The sequence below is a fragment of the Capra hircus genome, chromosome 11 (genome assembly GCF_001704415.2).
Source record: "Capra hircus breed San Clemente chromosome 11, ASM170441v1, whole genome shotgun sequence".
NCBI lineage: Eukaryota > Metazoa > Chordata > Mammalia > Artiodactyla > Bovidae > Capra > Capra hircus.
The window spans coordinates 30,507,326-30,532,077 of record NC_030818.1 but is presented as its reverse complement, the minus strand read 5'-3'; the positions used below and the strand labels follow the sequence as shown (position 1 = coordinate 30,532,077).

General features: G+C 38.0%; 1 protein-coding gene across 1 annotated transcript in view; it reads right to left on the bottom strand.

Annotated features, from left to right (window-relative positions):
- The window catches only part of GTF2A1L (general transcription factor IIA subunit 1 like), a 46,702-nt gene that overhangs the window by 6,011 nt on the left and 15,939 nt on the right, over positions 1-24,752 (bottom strand). The window contains exons 5-7 of the mRNA XM_005686581.3: positions 23,590-24,152; positions 8,308-8,568; positions 7,396-7,485 (exon numbers count right to left, since the gene is read on the bottom strand). Coding sequence (XP_005686638.2) covers positions 7,396-7,485; positions 8,308-8,568; positions 23,590-24,152 — 914 coding nt within the window. The remainder of the gene's footprint in view (positions 1-7,395; positions 7,486-8,307; positions 8,569-23,589; positions 24,153-24,752) is intronic.

Below are 24,752 nucleotides of genomic sequence, written 5' to 3'. Positions count from 1 at the left end.
TCCAGGAGAGCATTCTGGCAATATCTAACCAAATAGATTTGCCCTTTAACCCAGTAATTCCACTTATAGAGATTTATTTAACAGATAAAACTGCCCACATATGAAATGTTTTATGTACATGGTCATTCAATAGCAAACAACTAAAAAATAGCTCAAATAAGAGATGAGTTAAATAAGTTTTAATAATTCTACAATGGAATATTACACAGTTATAAAAATATCCAGATAAAGATTTCTAAGATATATTGTTAATCTCTTCAAAGACAAGGTGCAAAATATAGTTTTGTCTATAGTCAAGGCTATGGTTTCTCCAGTGGTCATGTATAGATGTGAGAGTTGGACTGTGAAAGAAAGCTGAGTGCCAAAGAATTGATGCTTTTGAACTGTGCTGTTGAAGAAGACTCTTGAGAGTCCCTTGGACTGCAAGGAGATCCAACCAGTCCATTCTGAAGGACATCAGTCCTGGGTGTTCTTTGGAAGGACTGATGCTAAAGCTGAAACTCCAGTACTTTGGCCACTTCATGCGAAGAGTTGACTCATTGGAAAAGAGTCTGATGCTGGGAGGGATTGGGGGCAGGAGGAGAAGGGGACGACAGAGGATGAGATGGCTGGATGGCATCACTGACTTGATGGACGTGAGTCTGAGTGAACTCCGGGAGTTGGTAGTGAACAGGGAGGCGTGGCATGCTGTGATTCATGGGGTCGCAAAGAGTCGGACACGACTGAGCGCTGAACTGAACTGATCCTACCCCTTTAGGCTCTACTTGAATAAAGAGACTAAATATATAAAGAAATTAATGTAACTGGTTACTTATTTGCACTGAAGGCAGTGACAGGGAGCAACTGGTAGGAAGACCAGATGGTGAAGGACTGGGTACCAGAGTCCTGATGGTATACCTTTTATAGTATTTAGATATTTTAACAATGTGTATGCAATATCTATTCAGAAAACAAAAGAGAAAGATACTGTGCTACACACCTAGTAATTACCCACTGTAATACTAGCATCTAAGGGACAAAGTCAGCTAAACTGTTAAATGAAAATGGAACATATTTAAATAGTTTCACATTCCACTATTAATAGTATCCTATTTATAGCACAGAACACTCCTAACTATAGTAAAATGTTTCATTTCACCATTAATCTTCCCTATAATATCTTTATTATTTTCATCTTTATATTAATATTGTTCATTCTGCCTCGGAAATAGTATGTCCATAACTTTCACTCAGCATGTTTATCAGTGACCTTCATTTAACCCTTCTTCACTGTACATCTTCATCTCAAAGTTTTTCCCTTGACTGTTAGCTTATAAATTTTAAAGTTAAATCTCATATGATAATCAAAGTCAGATAAAATATACCGAAAAGCAAACAAAAACCCCAACTCTTCTCAAAGTTTAGTGAGCATGAAAATCACCTGGGAGTCTTGTTAAAATGCACTTTTTGATCCAGTACTCTAGGATAAGACTCAAAATTCCTTATTTTTAACACTCTCCCAGGGGAACTGATACTACTGGCCTTCAAAACACACTAAGCAGTAAAGAGCTTACAAGACTATTACTGAAGTTTTTCAATTTACTTGAGTTTGGTTACACTCAATACTTCTTCAAATAAGACAACTAGTAACCAGAACTTGGAAGTTATTCTTTCATAAAAATTCACTAAAACAATGGTTTCTCCCACCCCACTTTGATTGTAGATACATTCTCTTTGCTAGCTATCTTCTGACTTTCTCACTTCCTTTTCAAAAAATTTTCAGTAGTTCCCCGATGTCTTGCTTTTGTATTGTTCTTAAAATATCCACTAGTTAGAGTGCCCTCAGAAAACTAGATTTACTAACATGCTACATCCTCAGTCGTGTCTGACTCTGCAACTCCATGGACTGTGCAGCCTGCCAGGCTCCTCTGTCCATGGAATTCTTCAAGAAAGAATACTGGACCAAGCTGCAATTTCCTACTCCAGGGGATCTTCCTGACCCAGGGATCAAACCTGCATCTTCTGCACTGGCAGGAACACTCTTTACCACTGTGCCACCTGGTAACACTAAATATCAAACACCACTCTTTCTGTCTACCTCACAGGTTGTTGCGAGAAGCAAAAGACAGTGTATAAGGAAATACTTTGGGGACTTCCCTGGTGGTCTAGTGGTTAAGAATCCGCCCTGGCAGTGCAGGGGACATGGGTTCAATCCTTGGTCGGGGAACTAAGATTACACCTGCCACGGAGCAACTAACCCGGTACCACAACTACTGAGTCCATGCTGCTGCTGCTGCTGCTAAGTCACTTCAGTCGTGTCCGACTCTGTGCGACCCTATAGATGGCAGCCCACCAGGCTCCCCCGACCCTGGGATTCCCCAGGCAAGAACACTGGAGTGGGTTGCCATTTCCTTCTCCAATGCAGGAAAGATCTCACATGATGAAGAGAAATCCTGCAAGCCACAACTAATACCTCAAACATACAAATAAATATTTTTTAAAAATACTTTGAAAAATATAAAGCACTGTGTTAATTAACTGCAAGCTATTTTCCACAGTGCAGTACCACTAAGGATACTATATCCATAATGGTCTAGAAAACTATTTGTGACTCTATGGAATGCAAATATAATCTAATGCCTTATATAAGGCATCACACTGTTTATAGAATGCAATACACTGTTTATAAGAATAAGAATCTAAACAGTTTCAAACCAAGACCAGTTCCTTTTCTATTACCTTTTCCTTCTTATGTTTATGTTTACTAGCATATAAATTGCCATTTTCTATCTATATAAAATGTTATAGGAGAGAAGATCCTATTTTTAGAGAAAATGATTTATTTTTACAGCAATTCAAAATATCATCTTCTGTTTGACCTAAGTATATTGAAATTGTTACTGAAAAAAAGTGAAAGGTGTAAATATGCATTAGTCATCAGGGAAATGCAACTCAAAACCACAAGACACCACTTTATACTCACTAGGATGGCTAGAATCAAAAAATCAGATAACAAGTGTTAGTGAGAATGTGAAGCAATCTAAACCCTCATACACTATTCACAGGAATGAAAAAACAGTACAGCCATCTTGGAAAATAGTCTGATAGTGCCTTAAATTATTACTGTATAACTCAGGAATTCCACTCCTAGGTATATACCAAGAGAAATGAAAATATATATTCACACACAAAAAATTGACTATTTATAGCAAAATTCTTCATAATAGCCAAAAGTTAGAAAAAACTCAAAATGTCACTCAGCAGATGAACGGATAAGCAAATTGTGGTATATCCATTCAAAGAACCAATACACATCAACCAAAAGGAATGAAGAACTGTTACAAGCCATGGTATGGATCAATCTTGAAACACTGTGTGTGGTAGGAGAAATGAGTTATAAAACATTACCTATTATAAATTCTTTTCCTATAAAACTCCAGAATGGGGAAATCTACAGTGACATTAGCAGTGCCTTACTACTGAGGACGGGAAGAAACGGAGCAGTTATGGGAGTGAGAAACTAAAGGGAACAGGCTTCCTCTCTCAGGTGATGAAAAGTTTCTCAAATTGACTGTGTTAATAGTTTCAAACTGTGGTGCTAGAGAAAACTCTTGAGAGTCCCTTGGACAGCAAGGAGATCAAACCAGTCAATCCTAAAGGAAATCAACCCTGAATATTTATTGGAAGGACTGATGCTGAAGCTCCAATATTTTGACCGCTTGATGCGAAGAGCTGATTCACGAAATAAGACCCTGACGCTGGAAAAGGTTGAAGGCAGAAGGAGAAGGGGGTGACAGAGGATGAGAAGGTTGGATGGCATCACTGACTCAATGGACATGAGTTTTAGCAAACTCCGGAGACAGTGAAGGACAGGGAAGCCTGATGTGCTGCAGTCCATGGGGTCACAAAGTGTCGGACACGACTGAGCAACTGAACAATAACAATGGTTACACATACGCATAAACATACTAAAAATCACTGAATCGTACACTTTAAATAGGTAAAGTGAATAGGGCATCTTTAGAGAAGGCAATGGCACCCGACTCCAATACTCTTGCCTGGAAAATCCCATGGATGGAGAAGCCTGGTAGGCCGCAGTCCATGGGGTCACTAAGAGTCGGACACAACTGAGCGACTTCACTTTCACTTTTCACTTTCATGCACTGGAGAAGGAAATGGCAACCCACTCCAGTGTTCCTGCCTGGAGAATACCAGGGACGGGGGAGCCTGGTGGGCTGCCGTCTCTGGGGCTGCACAGAGTCGGACACGACTGAAGCGACGCAGCAGCAGCAGCAGCAGCAGCAGCATAGGGCATCTTCAACTCTCCCTTGTCAATCCCTCTCTCATATCCAGCTAATTACTAGATCCCAATGATTCTTTTTTCTTTTTCTTAATTTTACTGAAGTATAGCTCATTTACAGTGTTGTGCTAATTTCTTCTGTACAGCAAAGTGACTCAGTTTATACACACATACATGTATATTCTTTTTCATATTCTTTCCCATTATAGTTTGTCACAGGATACTGAATATGGTTCCCTGTGCTATACAATAGGACCTTGTCATCTATCCATCCTATGTATAGTATTCTATCTCTGTTAATCCCAAACTTCCAGTCCTTCCCTCCGCTACCCCCACTCCTTGGCAACCAGTCTGTTCTCTGTTAGTCTGTTTTCGTTTCACAGGTATGTTGATTTGTGTTGTATTTTAGATTCCATACATAAGTGGTATTATATGGTATTTCTTTCTCTGATTTACTTCACTCAGTATGACAGTCTCTGGGTCCATCCATGCTGCTGCAAATGGCATTATTTCATCTTTTTATGGCTGAGTAATACTCCATTGTGCATATGTACCACGTCTTCTTTGTCCGTTCATTTGTAGATGCACATTTAGCTTGTTTCCATGTGCTGGGCTACTGTGTTGTAAACAGTGTTTCTATAAACACTGGGGTGCATGTATCTTTTCAATTTAGTTTTGTCCAGATAAGTGCCCAAGAGTGGGATTGCTGAATCATATGGCAACTCTAATTTTAGTTTTTTGAGGAACCGCCATACTGTTTTCCATAGTGGCTATAGCAATTTACATGCCCACCAACAGGGTAGGAGGGTTTCCCTTTTCTCCACACCCTCTCCAGCAATTGATATTTGCAGACTTTTTAATGATGGTCATTCTGATTGGTGTGAGGTGGTACCTCACCATAGCTCTGATTTGCATTTCTCTAGTTTAATTAGTGATGCTGATCATCTTTTCATGTTCCTCGCTGCCATCTGTATGTCTTCTTTGAGAAATATCTATTTCGGTCCTCTGCCCATCTTTGGATTGCATTGTTTTGTTGTTGTTCAGTTGCATGAGCTGTTTTGATATTCTGAAAATTAAGCCCTTGTTAGTTTTTTCTTTTTTACTTAATTTTACATTTTTATTGAAGTATAGATTTACAATGTTGTGCCAATCTCTGCTGTACAGCAAAGTGATTCAGTTATGCACACACAGACTTTTTTTTTTAATATTCTTTTCCACTGTGCTTTATCACAGAATATGGAAACCAGTTCCCTGACCTATACAGTAGGATCTTGTTGTTTAGCTTTTCATTTTATTTATGGTTTCCTTTGCTGTGCAAAAGCTTGTGAGTTTGACTAGGTCCCATTTCTATTGTCTTGGAAGACTGACTTAAGAAAACTAATGTCAGAGAATGCTTTGCCTCTGTTCTCTTCTAGGAGTTTAATGGTGTCTTATCTTATATTTAGGCCTTTAATCCATGTTGAATTTACTTTTGTATATGGTGTGAGGGTGTGTTCTAACTTCACTGACACACATGCAACTGTCCGACTTTCCCAGCACTACTTGCTGAAGAGACTGTCTTTTCCTTATTGTATATTTTACCAAACACACAAAGAAGAACTTACACCCATCCTTCTCTAACTCTTCCAAAAGACTGAAAAGAAAGAAATATTTCCCAAAACATTCTATGAAGCCACCATCACACTGATACCAAAACAAGACAAAGACACTACCAAAAAAGGAAAACTGCAGGCCAATATTTTAGATGAATGCAGACACAAAAATTCTCAACCAAATATTAGCAAACAAAATCCAATAACACATAAAAAAAGTTCATACACCACAACCAAGCTGGATTCATCCCAGGTGCACAAGGATGGTTCAATACACACCAATCAATACGATATACCACATTAACAAAAGAAAGGACAAAAACCATGTGATCGTCTCAACAGACGCAGAAAAAGCATCTGATAAAATTCAACACCCATTCATGACCAAAAAAAAAAAAAAACCCTTATGAAAGGGGGTATAGAGGGAACAAATCTCAATATAATGAAAGCTATTTATGACAAACCCACAGCCCATATAATACTCTACAGTGAAAAGCTGAAAGCCTTCCTGCTAAAATCTAGAACAAGACAAAGATGCCCACTCTCACCACTTTTCTTCAACATAGTATTGAAAGTCCAGTGAATCTTCCATCATAATCTCTAATTCTTCTATGTTCTATGCGGCCATCTTTAGTCTGGGCTCTGTTATTTTACATACCATCCCTGTTGTTCCTACTATTTGCCACTTCCAAATTAACAAAGCCAGTTTTAGAACCCAATTGAAATTTTCTCAATATCATCCTTAGAGGGCTAATGTCCACCAAATCAAGTCTGAATTTTTCCCTACCAGGATTCTGGGTTTTCCAATCTGCTTCAACCTCTGTCCCCCACCCAGCCTCATTTCCTAAAATATTCAAAAGGAAAACACTTTATTCAAGGCAGAGTTGTCTCTTCACTCTTTCTTATAATTCTACTTGCATTCATTTCTCTGCCTTTTATTAGGCTATTCTCCTCTCCTGAATACCTACTCTCCACACTTATCCATATCCTACAAATCATTCAAGACCTATTTAAAAGCCCCACATCACCCAGAAAGGATTTGTGGAGAACTCCAACTACAAATGATTTCTTGCATTTCCTAGCCACTCCTAGGACTTAACTGTCTGTGCCACTTATCTTAGCATTTGATTTACATGCCACTCATCTTGGTATTTCATTTATACGCCATGTATTTTAGTATTTGATTTATCTGTCATGTATTTTAGTATTTGATTTATCTGTCACATATTTTGCTTTTGATTTACCTACCATCTTATTGTATGCCATTCTATTATTCCATACAGAAACACCTTGCTTCAATAAGATTGTCACCTCTTTAAGACAAGGACTATCACTTTTTTGGTATCACTGAGACCACACAGTACGGTGTTAGACCCAAAATACCCCTCAGATTTATAGAATTAACTATCTGTCTGAGATTAATTTAACTGAATAAAAACTCATCATAGTATTTCCTAACATTTTGCTTACTTTCTCCTATAAATGCAATTAATCAATCCAAAGTCTAAAAGGTGAGTACAGTACCTTATCATACTGACAGACAATTACATTATCCATATCAAACAGGTCTGGCACATCTTGCTCACTAACATCATCTCCAGAATTTAAAGGGTCCTAAAGATGAAAGATAGTCACATTAATGAATTTTATGATACTCTGAATTTTTTAAAGATAGAGGGACATATTCTGTCTCTCCAAGTGCAAAGAATAGTACTGTACTTAAAAGTCAAACAGCCTCAGTTTGACTCCCAGTTTGGCCACTCAACAACCACAAGACTGACCTTTTTGGCAAGCTATTAAAACTACTCATATCTCAGTTTTCTCATTTGCAAAATGAGAACAGTAATAAGAGCCATAGGGCAGTGGAATGTTAAATAACAAAAGGCAATACAATTTAGTATAGTACCCGGCACACATGTAGGCGAAGGCGAAGTCGCTCGGTCGTCTCCGACTCTTTGTGACCCCATGGACTGTAGCCCACCAGGCTCCTCCATCCATGGAATTTTCTAGGCAAAAGAGTACTGGAGTGGGGTGCCATTTCCTTCTCCAGAGACATACGTAAGGCCACCATAAATGACAGCTAATAATACGTATGCTTCTTAATTATCACATTCCACAAAGATTTCATGGCATATATTAGGATTAGAGCAGATACATTATGCCTGGATGCCTTCTTTCACTTCACTCCCATCCCTTCAAACTCCCACTATCTCTAGTTAAGACTAACAAATTTAGTAACTGATTCCTAAATACTTAATACTGATTTACATTGCAGCTTAAGGTCAAAAGCTTAAATACAAGTACAAATACAAGTAAGTCTCACTTTAAAGACTAGAGACAGCATTGATCTGAACTGTTATTCCTCTTGGTTCCAAAGTATATTAGAGCACAAATGCTATAACTTTTTAAAACTTTCAACTCAAAAATAATCCTTACTTCTTCCACAAGGTCTATCTCAGGGTCTTCATTATCACTACTGTCCACACTTGAATCTTCATTTGATACACTGCCAGTTTCTTCTTCAGGTACCTTCAGGTCTCCCGCACCAATAATCCCTAGCAATCCATTCTCATCTACATCTCTTGTATTTCCTATTTCATCATTGGAAGATGTATCTCCAGTTCCACCTATTTGAATTATCTCATTAATGTCACCATCAGTTACCTGAATGCTCAAATCCATCTGAGAACTGGAATCCTAAAAACAGAAAGAAATGCAATAGAGTTTCGTAAATCAGTGTAAAAGGAAAGTATACAAAAGTCAATAGTGTACAAAACACTGAACCAGCAAAATATAAAATTATCTAAACATTTCGTAAGTGGCTTCTTAAAATATATTTCTCCCTGGTCAGGTGATGTTCCCTAATTTTGAATTTTAGAACACTGCTATAGGGGGAGCCTGGTGGGCTGCCCTCTCTGGGGTCGCACAGAGGCGGACACGACTGAAGTGACTTAACAGCAGCAGCAGCAGCATTTCTATGCAATATGGGGATAAATTGATATTTAAATTGTAAATAAACTTGCAGTCATACATAGACAGAAATCAGCTGTCTGCTTTCAGGTAATATTTATCAGTTTTTATACCTTTCTAATTAAAAAAAAAAGATACGCAACAAGCAACAGAGGCTAACTGCATAGCACAGGGAACTATAGTCAGTGTCTTATGATGACCGATAGCGGAAAACAATTTCAAGATTAGCCTGTTTATACGTATGACATGTGTCACAGACACCAAAAAGAATTCTACTTTCTTTTTGCCAGTTTTTCTAAATGTCCTATTGACATCTAATAACAACCTATGAGATACAAAATTTTAAATACATTTGTATAGGATATGATTAATATAAATATAAATCTATTACATTTAAATTATAAATGACATCATTTCAAGATGCTCTTATTCTTATTTTTTCTGCATTTGATAAAATATTCTCAGAGAAATGTTCACGTATCTCACTATGATTATATATTTGTTTCTTTTCCCTTATATTTCTTCTGATATTCTAGTGGTTTATGATATCTATCTTCTCAGTGAACTGTACCTTTTATTATTAAAAATATTCATCTTTGTTTCATTTAAAATAAATAATTTTTTAAAAAAAGAAAGCCCCCCCAAAAAAGTATCAGCTTTTATACAAACTAATTTAAAATTAAATAATATCTCTAAAGTTTTAACTGATTTACTTTAAACAACAATGAAGTAGAAAGGACAATTGACATCACGTTTAATGGATAAATAAAAAATATAAAGGACTGTACTAACTAGAATAAGCCAACCACTAAAAGGAAATATAAATAGAAACTGACACAAATGAAAACATTAACAGACAAATCCACAATCATAGTAGGAGAATTCAACATTTCTCTCCATAGTAATCAATTTAAAAAGCAGAATGAAATTCAGTAAGAATGTGGACAACCTGAACAACACAATGAACCAACATAACCTAACTGGCATTTACAGGAAACTCTACTCCCAAAGAGCTAAATGCACATTCTTTTCAAGAGCACATAGAATGTCCACAAGATGTATCATATTCTGAACCATCAAACAAATCTTGACAAATGTAACACACACAAAGTATATGTTCACTTAGCAAAAGGAATTATACCAGAAATCAGTAACAGAAAGATCTGGAAAATCCTCAAATATTTACAAATTAAACAACACACTTCTAAATACCCATGGGTCAAAGAATAAGTCACAAGGAAAATTAAAACATAATTTTAACTGAACACAAACAAAACCACGACATTTTAAAACATGAAAGTGAAAGTGAAGTCGCTCAGTCGTGTCCAACTCTTTGCGACCCCATGGACTTCAGCCCACCAGGCTCCTCCATCCATGGGATTCTCCAGGCAAGAGTACTGGAGTGGGTTGCCATTTCCTTCTGAACCTAAAGCAGTGCCTAGAGGGAATTTTATAGCTTTAAATGATTATATAAGAAAAGAAAGTGAAAGTGAAGTCGCTCAGTCATGTCCAACTCTTCACGACCCCATGGACTGCAGCCTAAGGAAGTCTCAAATCGGTGACCTAAAATTCCACTGTAAGAAACTAAAATGAGAAGGCCAAATTAAGCTCATAGCAAACAGGGAAATAATAAAAAGGAGCAGAGTTTTTACATGAAATTAAAGTTGATATCAGTTCAAAACAGGCTGTTAACAACTTTAACCACAAAGAAAACATGGAATACACACAAAAGAAATGAGAAAGGAATCAAAACGTGTCATTACAAAAAATCAACTACACACAAAAGAATATAAGGGAAGAAATGAAGGTCAAAAAAGTTAAAAGACACACAGAAAATAACAAAATAGCAAGAATAACTCCTCCCCTATCCGTAATTACTTTAAAGGTAAATAGATTAAACTTCCTAATCAAAAGTAACAGTTTGGCAGAATGGATAAACAGTACCCAGCAATATGCTGTCTACAAGAGACTCACCTTAAATCAAAGGACACACACAGGTCAAAAGTAAAACTATGGAAAAAGATATTCCATGCAAATAGTAACCACAAGGGTTGGGGAAACTATGCTAATATCAGACAAAATAGACTTTAAGTCAAACACTGTTAAGAACAAAGAAATTATGACAAAAGGATCAATTCATCATACATGCACCAAACATCAGAGCTCCTAAATATATGCAACAAAAAGAGAGAAATAGCTCTGCAATAGTAGTAGGACATTTCAATACTCCACTTTCAATAATGAATAGAACCACCAGACAGAATATCAATAAGGAAATAAAAAACTTGAACATGACAGACTAATTACACCTAACAAACAAACAAAATTTGCAAAACAGCTGGACACACATTTTTCTTAAGTTCACACAGAACATTCTCCAGGACAGGCTGGTAAGTTAGGCCACTAACTGAAATCATACAAAGTATGTTTTTTGATCACAATGGAATGAAACCAGAAATAAAAGCAGAAGGAAACCCAGAAAATCTACAAGACACAGAAGTTAAACAACAGTCTAAAAAAAAAAAAAAAAATCAATGGATCAAAGAGGAAAAAAAAAAAAACACAAAGAGGAAATCAAAGGAATCAGAATCTTTTGCAAAAGATAAAAAATATCTTCAGACAAATGAAAACACAACACACCAAAACCTATGGGATGCTGCAAAACAGTGCTCAGAGGGAAATTGATAGCTGTAAATGTTTGCATTAAAAAAAGAAGAAAGATCTCAAATTATTAAAAATAATTGATGCTTTTGAACTGTGGTGTTGAAGAAGACTCTTGAGAGTCCCTTGGACTGCAAGGAGATCCAACTAGTCCATTCTGAAGGAGATCAACCCTAGGATTTCTTTGGAAGGAATGATGCTAAAGCTGAAACTCCAGTACTTTGGCCACCTCATGAGAAGAGCTGACTCATTGGAAAAGACTCTGATGCTGGGAGGGATTGGGGGCAAGAGGAGAAGGGGACGACCGAGGATGAGATGGCTGGATGGCATCACGGACTCGATGGACATGAGTCTGAGTGAACTTCAGGAGTTGGTGATGGACAGGGAGGCCTGGCGTGCTGCATTTCATGGGGTCGCAAAGAGTCGGACATGACTGAGCGACTGAACTGAACTGAAATGAACTGAGAAAAAGAAGAACAAATAAAGCCCAAAGCTAGTAGAAGGAAGGAAATAATACCAAGTAAAGCAAAGATAAAGAAAAAGAAAACAATAGAGAAAATAAAATCAGGAGTTATTTCTTCAAAAAGATCAATAAAATTGATAAATATATGACTCAACTGATAAAGAAAACTACAATCAGAAGTAATGAAAATTTACTACTGATTTTACAGAAATAATAAGAATTATAACAGAATACTATGACTAATTGCATGCCAACAAGCTGGATATCCTAAATGAAATGAACTAATTCCTAAAAACTCACAACCTGCCAAGATTGAATCATGAAGAAAGAGAATATACACAGAAAGCTTTTCCTTTTCATCCAAGGTGCCCTGCCCACTCTTGCTACTTCTATTCAATATATTCCAGCTAGGACAATCAAGCAGGATAAAGAAATAAAAGGCATCCAAATTGAAAAAGAAGAAGTAAAACCGGTTCTGTTTGCAGATGACATCTTATTATGTACAAAACCCCAAAAGTTTCATTCTCACATACATATACACACACATACAATGTTAGAACAAATTCAGCAAGAGGTACAGCATACAAAAAAAATTAAGAAAATTAGTTGCATTTTTATGCATTAACAACCTGAACACAAAGCAAGCAATTCCATTTACAATACCATCAATAGAATGCTAAGGAGTAAACACAACCAAAGAGGAAAATGACTTGTCACTAAAAAATACAAAACACTGCAAAGAAGTTGAAAATGACACTACTAAACGGGAATAAATTCCTCATTCATGGATTAGAAGAGTTAATATTGAATATTAAGATATTGATACTACCCAAAGGCATCTAAGTGGAAAAGGAAATGGCAACCTACTCCAGTGTTCTTGCCTAGAGAATCCCGGGGACAGAGGAACATGGTGGGCTGCTGTCCACGGGGTTGCAGAGTCAGACACAGCTGAAGCGACTTAGCATGCATACAAAGGTTAAGATTCAACGCAATTCCTATCAAAATCCAAATGACATTTTTGGTGTGAATGGAATAATCCATCTTGAAATTCATATGGAACCTCAAAGGATGTTGAATAACAAAAACAGTCTTGAAAAAGAAAATATAAGCCGGAGGTCCCATATATCCTGACTTCAAAGCTTAATATAAAACTATAGTAGTCAAAAACAGTATACCTGCATAAAGACAGAAAAAAGACCAGTGAAACAGGGAACCCAGAAATAAACTCTCACATGTATGGTCAAATGATTTTCAGTAAAATAACAAGAATGTTAAACAAGGAAACAACAGTCTTTTCAACAAATGCTAAGAAAAGTAAATATCTACATGCAAAGGAATGAAGCTGAACCCTTACCTTACACCATATACAAAAATTAACTCAAAATGGATTAAAAACTAAAACATAAGACCTAAAACCGCAAGACTCAGAAAAAAACCATAGAGGAGGATCTTCATGACAGTGAATTTGGGAATGATTTCTTAGATATGATACCAAAAGCACAGACAAAAAGAAAAAAAAGATAAAACAGACTTCATCAAAATTAAAACCTTTGTGTATCAAAGGATACTATCAACAAAGTGAAGAAGAAACCCACAAAATAAGAGAAAATATTTGCAAATTATGTATCTGAAACAGATTTCATATACAGAACATATTTTAAAAACTCTACACTGAACAACAGGCTGGATGAAGCACAAGCTGGAAACAAAGCTGCCGGGAGAAATATCAATAACCTCAGATATGCAGATGACATCACCCTTACAGTCAAAAGCAAGAGGAACTAAAGAGCCTCTTGTTGAAAGTGAAAGAGGAGAGTAAAAAAGTTGGCTTAAAACTCAACATTCAGAAAACTAAGATCATGGCATCTGGTCCCATCACTTCATGGGAAATAGATGGGGAAACAGCGGAAACAGTGCCAGACTTTATTTTTTGGGGCTCCAAAATCACTGCAGATAGTGACTGCAGCCATGAAATTAAAAGACGCTTGCTCCTTGGAAGAAAAGCTATAACCAACATAGACAGCATATTAAAAAGCAAAGACATTACTTTGCCAACAAAGGTCAGCCTAGTCAAAGCTATGGTTTTTTCCAGTAGTCATGTATGAGTGTGAGTTAGACCATAAACAAAGCTGAGAGCCAAAGAATTGATGCTTTTAAACTGTGGTGTTGGAGAAGACCCTTGAGAGTTCCTTGGACAGCAAGGAGAGCCAACCAATTCTTCCTAAAGGAAATCAGTCCTGAATATTCTTTGGAAGGACTGATGCTGAAGCTCAAACTCCAATACTTTGGCTGCCTGATATGAAAAGCCAACTCATTAGAAAAGACCCTGATGCTGGGAAAGATTGAAGGTGGGAGGAGAAGGGGACGACAGAGGATGAGACGGTTGGATGGCATCACTGACTCAATGGACATGAGTCTGAACAAACTTCGGGAGATAGTGAAGAACAGGGAAGCCTGGCATGCTGGAGTTCATGGGGTCCCAAAGAGTCAGACACAACTTAGCGATTGAACAACAACAATCATAATGGCAGGGTACATCTTCTTTAATTCTTAACAGTAATTGAATCTAAGTATCTCCCATAAAGCAACTGCAATGATTATTTATTACCTAGCTATGCACAAGATCATCCCATGTCACTCTACTCTTACCTGGGGTGAAATATATCTCAACATATTTTGACAAATACAAAAAAAAGTATTTTGTTAAATTTGCTTTTTCCTATAAAGAAATAAAAACATCACATCCAGTCAGTTCAGTCACTGAGTCATATCCAACTTTGCAACCCCATGGAGTGTAGCACGCCAGGCCTCCCTGTCCATCACCAGCCCCAGAGTTTACTCAAACTCATGTCCGTTGAGTCGGTGATGCCATCCAACCATCTCATCCTGTCTTCACCTTCTCTTCCCGCCTTCAATCTTTCCCAGCATCAGAGTCTTTTCAAATGAGTCTGTTCTTCACATCAGGTGGTCAAAGTGTGGAGTCTGAGCTTCAGCATCAGTCCTTCCAATCAATATTTGGGACTGATCTCCTTTAGGATGGACTGGTTGGATCTCCTTGCTGTACAAGGGACTCTCAAGAATCTTCTCCAACACCACAGTTCAGTTCAAAGGCATCAATTCTTCAGTGCTCAGCTTTCCTTATAATCCAACTCTCACATCCATACATGACTACTGGAAAAACCATAGCCTTGACTAGATGGAAATTTGTTGGCAAAAAAATGTCTCTGCTTTTTAATATGCTATCTAGGTTGGTTATAACTTTTCTTCCAAGGAGTAAGCCTCTTTTAATTTCATGGCTGCAGTCACCATCTGCAGTGATTTTGGAGCCCCAAAAAGTAAAGTCTGTCACCGTTTCCACTGTTTCCACATCTATTTCCCATGAAGTGACGGGACAAGATGCCATGATCTTCATTTTCTGAATGTTGAGCTTTCAGCCAACTTTTTCACTCTCTTTCACTTTCATCAAGAGGCTTTTTAGTTCCTCTTCACTTTCTGCCATAAGAGTGGTGTCATCTGCATATCTGAGATTATTGATATTTCTCCTGGCAATCTTGATTCTAGCTTGTGCTTCCTCCAGCCCAGCGTTTCTAATGATGTACTCTGCATAGAAGTGGAATAAGCAGGATGACAGTATACAGCCTTGACGTACTCCTTTTCCTATTTGGAACCAGTCTGTTGTTCCATGTCCAGCTGTAATTGTTGTTTCTTGACCTGCATACAGATTTCTCAGGAGGCAAGCCAGGAGGTCTGGTATTCCTATCTCTTAAAGAATTTTCCACAGTTTGTTGTGAGCCACACAGTCAAAGGCTTTGGCATACTCTATATAGCAGAAGTAGAGGTTTTTCTGGAACTCTCTTGCTTTTTCGATGTTGGCAATTTGATATCTGGTTTCTCTGCCTTTCCTAAATCCAGCTTTAACATCTGGAAGTTCATGGTTCATGTACTGTTAAAGCCTGGCATGGAGAATTTTGAGCATTATTTTGCTAGTGTGTGAGATGAGTGCAATTGTGCGGTAGTTTGAACATTCTTTGGCATTGCCTTTCTTTGGGACTGGAATGAAAACTGACCTTTCCCAGTCCTGTGGCCACTGCTAAGTTTTAAAATCTGATTAAGAGATATTCATTTAGAAGTATCATATAGTAACTCAAAAAATATGTGCTCAATTAACTAAATCATCAATTCAAATAACTATCAGTATGATAATTTATTTTAGAGGAATATCAGAATGGATTTGGAATTTTTTAATGTCCCAGTAATTCTAATGGGTGTCCCAAGTGGCACTAGGGCGGCAGAGGTAAGAGACGCGGGTTCCATCCCTGGGTCAGGAAGATCCCCAGGAGGAGGGCATGGCGACCCACTGCAGTATTCTTGCCTGGAGAATCCCAACTACAGAGGAGCCTGGCAGACTACAGTCCAGAGGGTCACAAAGAGTCAGACACGACTGAAGCAACTTAGCATGCATGCACACAATAATTCTAATATTTAGCCAGAGTTGAGAATTATTGAGCCAAATAAACTAGTCACAGATCCTCCCTTTTAAAGTTTATATTCTAATATACAAATATATTTTTCCCCTTCAGGTGTTGGGTACACAGATATTAATCAAATATACCTCTCAGTGCACAGAGGTCATTGTAACATATCTTTTAACTACATTATGACAGATACAGGCTTAAGGGGCTATGATGCCACAGAAGAGATACATCCAAACTAATAATAAAAGGGGAGTGGGGAGACAGAAAGGTATTAAAATAAAATTTCTGGAGAAAGTAATAAATGGCTACATAGGAATCAACCATAAGAAAGGATGGTGGGAGAAAAATCCAGGCACAAAGCTGAGGGCACAGCAAAACCAAAGAGAGGCAGGAAACAACAAAGTCAACACAGCTACTTGCTCGCGGTTTGTTGCTCCCAGTAAAGCAATAGGTATGAAATGAAGGAAGAGTAAGAAAGAAACGCAGACAACAACATGGGGGTCCTTATGTGCCACACTGAGTGCTGGCCTAGTAGGAGACTGCCAGGTATTTCTCAGCAAAGACAGGGCTACTCAGGATCAGCAGAGATGTAGGGTGTGCAACCATGGGAGGCTATGCGCATGTCCCCCTGAGGGCAGAAAGCTTATAGAAAGAAGGAAGTTGGGAAAGCTACAGTAAACAAAGATCCCACTGCTTTTCATTGGTTAAGTTGTTGTCAGTAAACATGAGGGGTCTTTCTTCTAACTGGGCTCTGCCATTGTCACTGGGTGTGAAGAGTGCCCCCTGCAGGTCTCCCAACTGTATCTAATCGAGGTTTCTATTAATATTTTTTCACAAGGAGTTTAAATTTTATCCTGTAGCTTGATGGGCAGTCAGTGACATGCCAAGCGGGCTGTGTGCTGGGTAAATCTATGGCAGCCAAGAGGAGCAGAGATCATAGCTAACGCGCCCTGAGTTCTTACCATGTGCCAGGAAGTATGCTGCTGAGCACTTCACACTGATTTTCTCACATAATCTTCCCACCATCACAATTCTATGGTAGATACAATTATCTTTATTTACAAATGAGGATATAGTAACTTGCTCAACTCACATAGTTATTAAGGGATATAAAAGGAATCCAAAACATTTCTCATCCCTGAATCTTTTAACCTCTAGGATGAGTGGACTGGGAAGAGTGGAATAAGAACCCGTAGAGACTATAAGGCTAGTAATTAGTTGGAAACTATATTATCCCAAGTGAGAGACAATTAGGGTAATAGACGGAGAAGAGGGAATATATTCCAGAAATACTTGGTTTTAAAAGATGTCAAAAATCATGATTCAGTCTTTAAAAGGAATGAAATTCCTATATATGCTACAACATGAATGAACCTTAAAAATGTGCTAAGTAAAATAAACCTGTCACAAAAGCACAAATATTGTATGATACCATTCACAAGGTACCTAGAATAATCAAATTCATAGAAACAGAAAGTAGAAGTTACCAGTAGCTGAATGGAGAGGGTAATGGGAAGTTATTTTCTAATGGGTACAGAATTTCATTTGGGGGATGATGAGAATGTTTGAGAGATGCACAGTAGTGACGGTCGCACAACAATGAAACATACTTAATGCCACTGAACTGTACACCTAAAAAATGGTTAAGATGGTAAATCATGTGTTATACAGTGGACCCTTGACCAATATAGGTTTGAAATGTGCAGGTCCATTACACATGGATCTTTTTCAATAAATATGTACTACAAGATCTGTGATTGGCTGAATCCATGGATACACAGGGCTTCCCTTGTGGCTCAGCTGGTAAAGAATCTGCCTGCAATGAGGGAAATCTGGGTTCGATCGCTGGGTTGGGAAGATCCCCTGGAGAAAGGAAAGAGTACCCACTCCAGTAGAGTCAGACATAACTGAGCGGCTTTCACTTTCACAGATACAGAGGGCTGACTATAAACTTATACGTAGATTTTTCACTGCAGAGAGCTCAAGGTCCCTAACCCCTCTGCTGTTTAAGAGTCCACTGTATGATAAGAGAACAGACTCTATATGATTTCAATACTTTTAGTTCAGTTCAGTTACTCAGTCGTCTCCAACTCTGCGACCCCATGGACTGCAGCATGCCGGGCTTCCCTGTCCATCACCAACTCCCAGAGTTTACTCAAATTCATGTCCATCGAGTTGGAGACTGAAGCTCAAGAGAATAACAGGATTGGAAATGCAGTTATCAATACAAAGATCATAGTTAAAACCATGATATTGCATGGGACTGCCCACGGAAAACATGAACTAAGAAATGAGCTGAGGATAGAACCTGTAGGAAACAGAAAGGGCAGACAAAGAGGAGTCATGAAGGAGATAAGCAACAGCAGTTAGACAGGTAAATATTTTAAAGAGAAGGTAGCAGAAATAATATTTGGGAGAGGGACAATGAAGATGGTGGTGAGAGAAGCAAGAGATGAAAAGGAGCTGGGGAAGATATACCATCATACCCAGTTCTCTCCTTCTACTTTTGGGAGTTACAATGAAAATCCGAGTTCCTAATTTTCTATAGCATTGTAAGATTAGAAAACAAAATTCTTCCACTGAGGAAAAACTTAACATAGTAATATACAATAATATACACCTTAAAATAGGAGCATGTCAAACACTGTTAGGAATATATTTTATGCAACAGTAATGATGTTAAACCTACATAAAAACTTAAGATCTTTGGCAGTCTACACAGGAAAAGCAGGCTAATTGTACACGAAGGGCTAACTGTAACTTGTTTTCAGCAATAAGAATTTCTGAAAGCTACTTATAAAGAGTTATTGATAAACTTTTTTGAAAATTATATTAGTATAAATTTTACCAGATTACTATTTTAAGATATCCTATGGAAAAAAATTTTAATATAAATTAAATTCCTTTCAATGTTTGTGTTTTAAATACAGATATATTTTAAAATCAACCCACAAGTTGTATGAACCATTATCCAATATGTCACATGCCCATAAAGCATAACAGCACTAACCTAAATCTTATGGTGACAGAAGCTATTAAAAACTCCATATACATCTCTGATAACTCTAAAAATTATGAGGCTGGTTTTATGCCCAGTTTACAGACAATCACTGAATTTTAAAGAGCAATATTACATAGTTTGCTTTTAAAAGGCAAACCTGGAATTTGAACCTGTTGTGCCTCTAAAGCTTAAGCTCTTAACCACTACCCTCTAAACAATCCTCGCTTAATCTTCCTTAACTGATCTACTTCTCCATATCAGAACAAAGTACAAGATGACATCTAACAGGTGACAGTAGAATAAGTCCTTGAATCATCACTCCAGAAATCTTTAAAGTTCAGAGTCCAGGAGAAAAATGCCTCTAAAATTTTAAGTGATGAAAACACTTATAGTCATTTTCTCTCAAAATCATCTGTTTCATTATTAGGAATTTCTCCTACATTTCTTAAATTTTATCTGGTTTGTGAAAATATGATAAAAAATGCTCAAAAAGTATTTTACCCTTAGTGTGAGTACTTAGTCACTCAGTTTATGTATGACTCTTTGCAATCCTATGGACTGTAGCCCGCCAGATTCCTTTGTCCGTGGGGATTCTCCAAGCAAGAATACTGGAACGGGTTGTCATTCCCTCCTCCAGGGGATCCTCCCAACCCAGGGATCAAACTCAGGTCTCCTGCACTGCATGTGAATTCTTTACCATCTGAGTCACTAGAGAAGCCCTTAATACATTATACCAAACTAAACTAAAAACACTTGCTAAAAGATTTTAAACAGGGTTCATCAAACATCTGAATAGTAAGTCGAATGGTTTCTGATAAACATGTTATTTGTTCGTTATCCTTCACTGTACCCTACAGTATACCTTGGGCTTCCCTGGTGGCTCAGACAATAAAGAATTCGGCTGCAATGCAAGAGACCTGGGTTTGATCCCTGGGTTGGGAAGATCCTCTGGAGAAGGGAACAGCTACCCACCCCAGACTAGATCTGATACACAGAGTGCCTGATGAACTATGGATGGAGGTTAGTGACACTGTACAGGAGACAGGGATCAAGACCATCCCCATGGAAAAGAAATGCAAAAAAGCAAAATGGGTGTCTGAGGAGGCCTTACAAACAGCTGTGAAAAGAAGAGAAGCGAAAAGCAAAGGAGAAAAGGAAAGATATTCCCATTTGAATGCAGAGTTCCAAAGAATAGCAAGGAGAGATAAGAAAGCCTTTCTCAGTGATTAATGCAAAGAAATAGAGGAAAACAACAGAATGGGAAAGACTAAAAATATCTTCAAGAAAATTAGAGATATCAAGGGAACATTTCATGCAAAGATGGGCTCGATAAAGGACAGAAATGGTATGGACCTAACAGAAGCAGAAGATATTAAGAAGGGGTGGCAAGAATACACAGAAGAACTGTACAAAAAAGATCTTCATGACCCAGATAATCACGATGGTGTGATCACTCAACTAAAGGGAGACATCCTGGAATGTGAAGTCAAGTGGGCCTTAGGAAGCATCACTATGAACAAAGCTAAAGGAGGGGATGGAATTCCAGTTCAGCTATTTCAAATCCTAAAAGATGATGCTGTGAAAGTGCTACACTCAATATGCCAGCAAATTTGGAAAACTCAGCAGTGGCCACAGGACAGGAAAGGGCCAGTTTTCATTCCAATCCCAAAGAAAGGCAGTGCCAAAGAATGCTCAAACTACCACACAATTGCACTCATCTCACACACTAGTAAAATAATGCTCAGAATTCTCCAAGCCTGGCTTCAGCAATACATGAACTGTGAACTTCCAGATGTTCAAGCTGGTTTTAGAAAAGGCAGAGGAACCAGAGATCAAATTGCCAATATCCATTCGATCAGAGAAAAAGGAACAGAGTTCCAGAAAAACATCTATCTCTGCTTTATTGACGATGCCAAAGCCTTTGACTGTGTGGATCACAATGAACTGGAAAATTCTGAAAGAGATGGGAATACCAGACCACCTGACCTGCCTCTTGAGAAACCTGTATGCAGGTCAGGAAGCAACAGTTAGAACTGGACATGGAACAACAGACTGGTTCCAAATAGGAAAAGGAGTATGTCAAGGCTGTATATTGTCACCCTGCTTATTTAACTTCTATGCAGAGTACATCATGAGAAACGCTGGGCTGGAGGAAGCACAAGCTGGAATCAAGATTGCCAGGAGAAATATCAATAATCTCAGATATGCAGATGACACCACCCTTATGGCAGAAAGTAAAGAGAAACTAAAGAGCCTCTTGATGAAAGTGAAAGAGGACAGTGAAAAAGTTGGCTTAAAGCTCAACACTCAGAAAGCATCTGGTCCCATCACTTCATGGGAAATAGATGGGGAAACAGTAGAAACAGTGTTAGACTTTATTTTTGGGGGCTCCAAAATCACTGCAGATGGTGACTGCAACCATGAAATTAAAAGACACTTACTCCCTGGAAGAAAAGTTATGACCAACCTAGATAGTATATTCAAAAACAGAGACATTACTTTGCCAACTAAGGTCTGTCTAGTCAAGGCTATGGTTTTTCCTGTGGTCATGTATGGATGTGAGAGTTGGACTGTGAAGAAAGCTGGGCGCTGAAGAATTGATGCTTTTGAACTGTGGTGTTGGAGAAGACTCTTGAGAGTCCCTTGGACTGCAAGGAAATCCAACCAGTCCATCCTAAAGGAGATCAGTCCTGGGTGTTCATTGGAAGGAATGATGCTAAAGCTGAAATTCCAATACTTTGGCCACCTGATGCGAAGAGTTGACTCCTTGGAAAAGACCCTGATGCTGGGAGGGACTGGGGGCAGGAGGAGAGGGGACAACAGAGGATGGGATGGCTGGATGGCACCACTGACTCAATGCACATGAGTCTGGGTAAACTCTTGGAGTTGGTGATGGACAGGTAGGCCTAGCATGCTGTGATTCATGGGGTCGCAAAGAGTCAGACACACTGAGTGACTGAAGTGAACTGAACCCACTCCAATATTCTTGCTGGAGAATTCCATGGACAAAGGAGTCTGGCAGGCTACAGTCCGTGGGGTCACAAAGAGTCAGACATGACTGAGTGACTTCCTCTTTCATAGTAAACCTTATACTATACCCTTCCCTTTTATCTAGTAAAGTATTAAGGTTGCAGTTAACTGCTATATTGCTACAGATTTGTACAGCAATTCTAAAGGACTACTAAATCTTTAGTCAGAGACACAAGTTGTCAATTATTTGTCATATGTCACTAAATTGTATAAGTGGAATTAGCTGTAAGACATTTTACATTTGTAAAAAGATAACGTAAGATTTTTTAATTTTACCTTGCAAAATTCTCCATGAATCTTTCTGCAATCACTATGAATTCCTTGGAAATTAGTAACATGAACCTATTTTTAATATGGAAAGTTAATTAGGAGCTATTTTTTAGTGGTTTGAATTCTAAAAGAAATTAGTATTTTAGCAAACAGAGAAACAAAATATCTACCGGAAAGGTACTTCCTCATGGAGAGAAAACTTTCATATGGAAATTTAGGAAAATTATGTAAACAGAGTGACTAAGCACAAAGATAAAACAAGAAATAAGACTTTGGATCTCTTTTGAACATTTAATGAATTACCTCAAAATACTCATTTAATTACTAGGATGCACTTCTGAATCTTAAACTTTATCTGCACACAAAAACAATCCTCGCAATGTAAGGGAAACATAAAATAGACTGAAAAGTGAAGGTCGCTCAGTCGTGTCCAGCTCTTTGCGACCCCATGGACTCTGCAGTCCATGGAATTCTCCAGGTCAGAATACTGGAGTGGGTAGCCGTTCTCTTCTCCAGGGGATCTTCCCAAACCAGGGATCGAACCTAGATCTCCCACACTGCAGGCAGATTCTTTACCAGCTGAACCACCAGGGAAGCTTAAAACAAATGCATTTTCTCCAAAGAAATACTCTAATTCATTCATGAAAACTATAAGTTTAGAAATGCTGAGCATGAATACTTTTTAAAACTGTTAGGTGTGTTTAAAGAAGATAAAGAAACAATCTTCTAAAGGAAAAAGTAAAGCATACTTTTGAGTAATGTTACAGTTCTACAAAAAAGCCACTCAGGACATCTAATCACTGGCTACTGTGTATCTGTTAATACCAGTAAGTTAAACACAGTACTACCTTCTCTGAGACAGGTAGGCTGCTGGGTTCCTCTGTATTTCTTGGCTGCTTTACAGAATCACATCCACACATCTTGTTTTTAAGAACACGAGGCTGAGCCTCAGGCACATGCTGCTGCTGAGCTCCCTGAGGGCTAGTGGAAAGGGGCCCATGCAGATTTTGAGTCATGCGAGCTGAAACCCGGAGCACTGGCTCCACATTGGAACCTGCTTGAGAGGCTTGTGGAGTAAATACAACACTTGGAAAGCTGATGTACTGAGAGCTTACCAGCTGATTCAATAAGGCTTCAGATATGATTTTATGCTCATTTCCAGTGTTTTCTACATGTTTCCTATCCACTGTCTCAGAAGGAAGAACTATAGGTTGCTGGAGCATAGTTTCCATTCTCAGTGATTTTTCAGTAGTTGCTTGAAGAAAACATGGGTTTAATTGCGGAATACTGGTCTGTATTATTGACGGCTGCCCAAGCAGCTGAAACACTTGCTGAACTGGAGGCTGAAGAATACTTGCTCTTTCAGAAGTCTGTGTCACCATAAATGGTACACTGACTTTATAAAGGTGAGCTTTAAAAGGAGAAAACAAAATTGTAAGTATAACAGAATCCTAATCTCCTTTAAAAAAAACAATCTCATGCACAGGAGGCCAGGAAGAAATATATCAACAGGTTAACAGTGGTTATCTCTAGGAGTTCTTTTTTTTTTCAGAATTTTTTGTGTGTCTACCATAATAATGTACTACTCTTATTTTGAAAAATTAAACATATCTTGCTTTAACTCTAGCTTTTTCCCACTATTGCTTATATGGCACATTTGGAAACATACACAGGCCACCAATATTTATTCCATGAGCCTTTCCCACTGTGTAATAAATTACAGTGTTAATAACCTAAATTGGGATTTTTAAGAAACCTAGTCATGGAGAATGTATACTTTAGATATAAGATACCATATAACAACTATAAGACAAGGCTGTCTAAAAAGGGTTTAATAATTTCAAAAGTCAACAAATTTTCCCCTTCTTTCCTTAAAATAATACTAAAAAGAAGAAAGAAATTTACTTTTTGAGCACCGAGTCAGGTGCTTTGCTTAAACTCTGTAATGACCAAAAAAAAAAAAGGTATGATTCTCTTTCAAATAAAGAAACAGTTCTCTGAAAAGCAGACA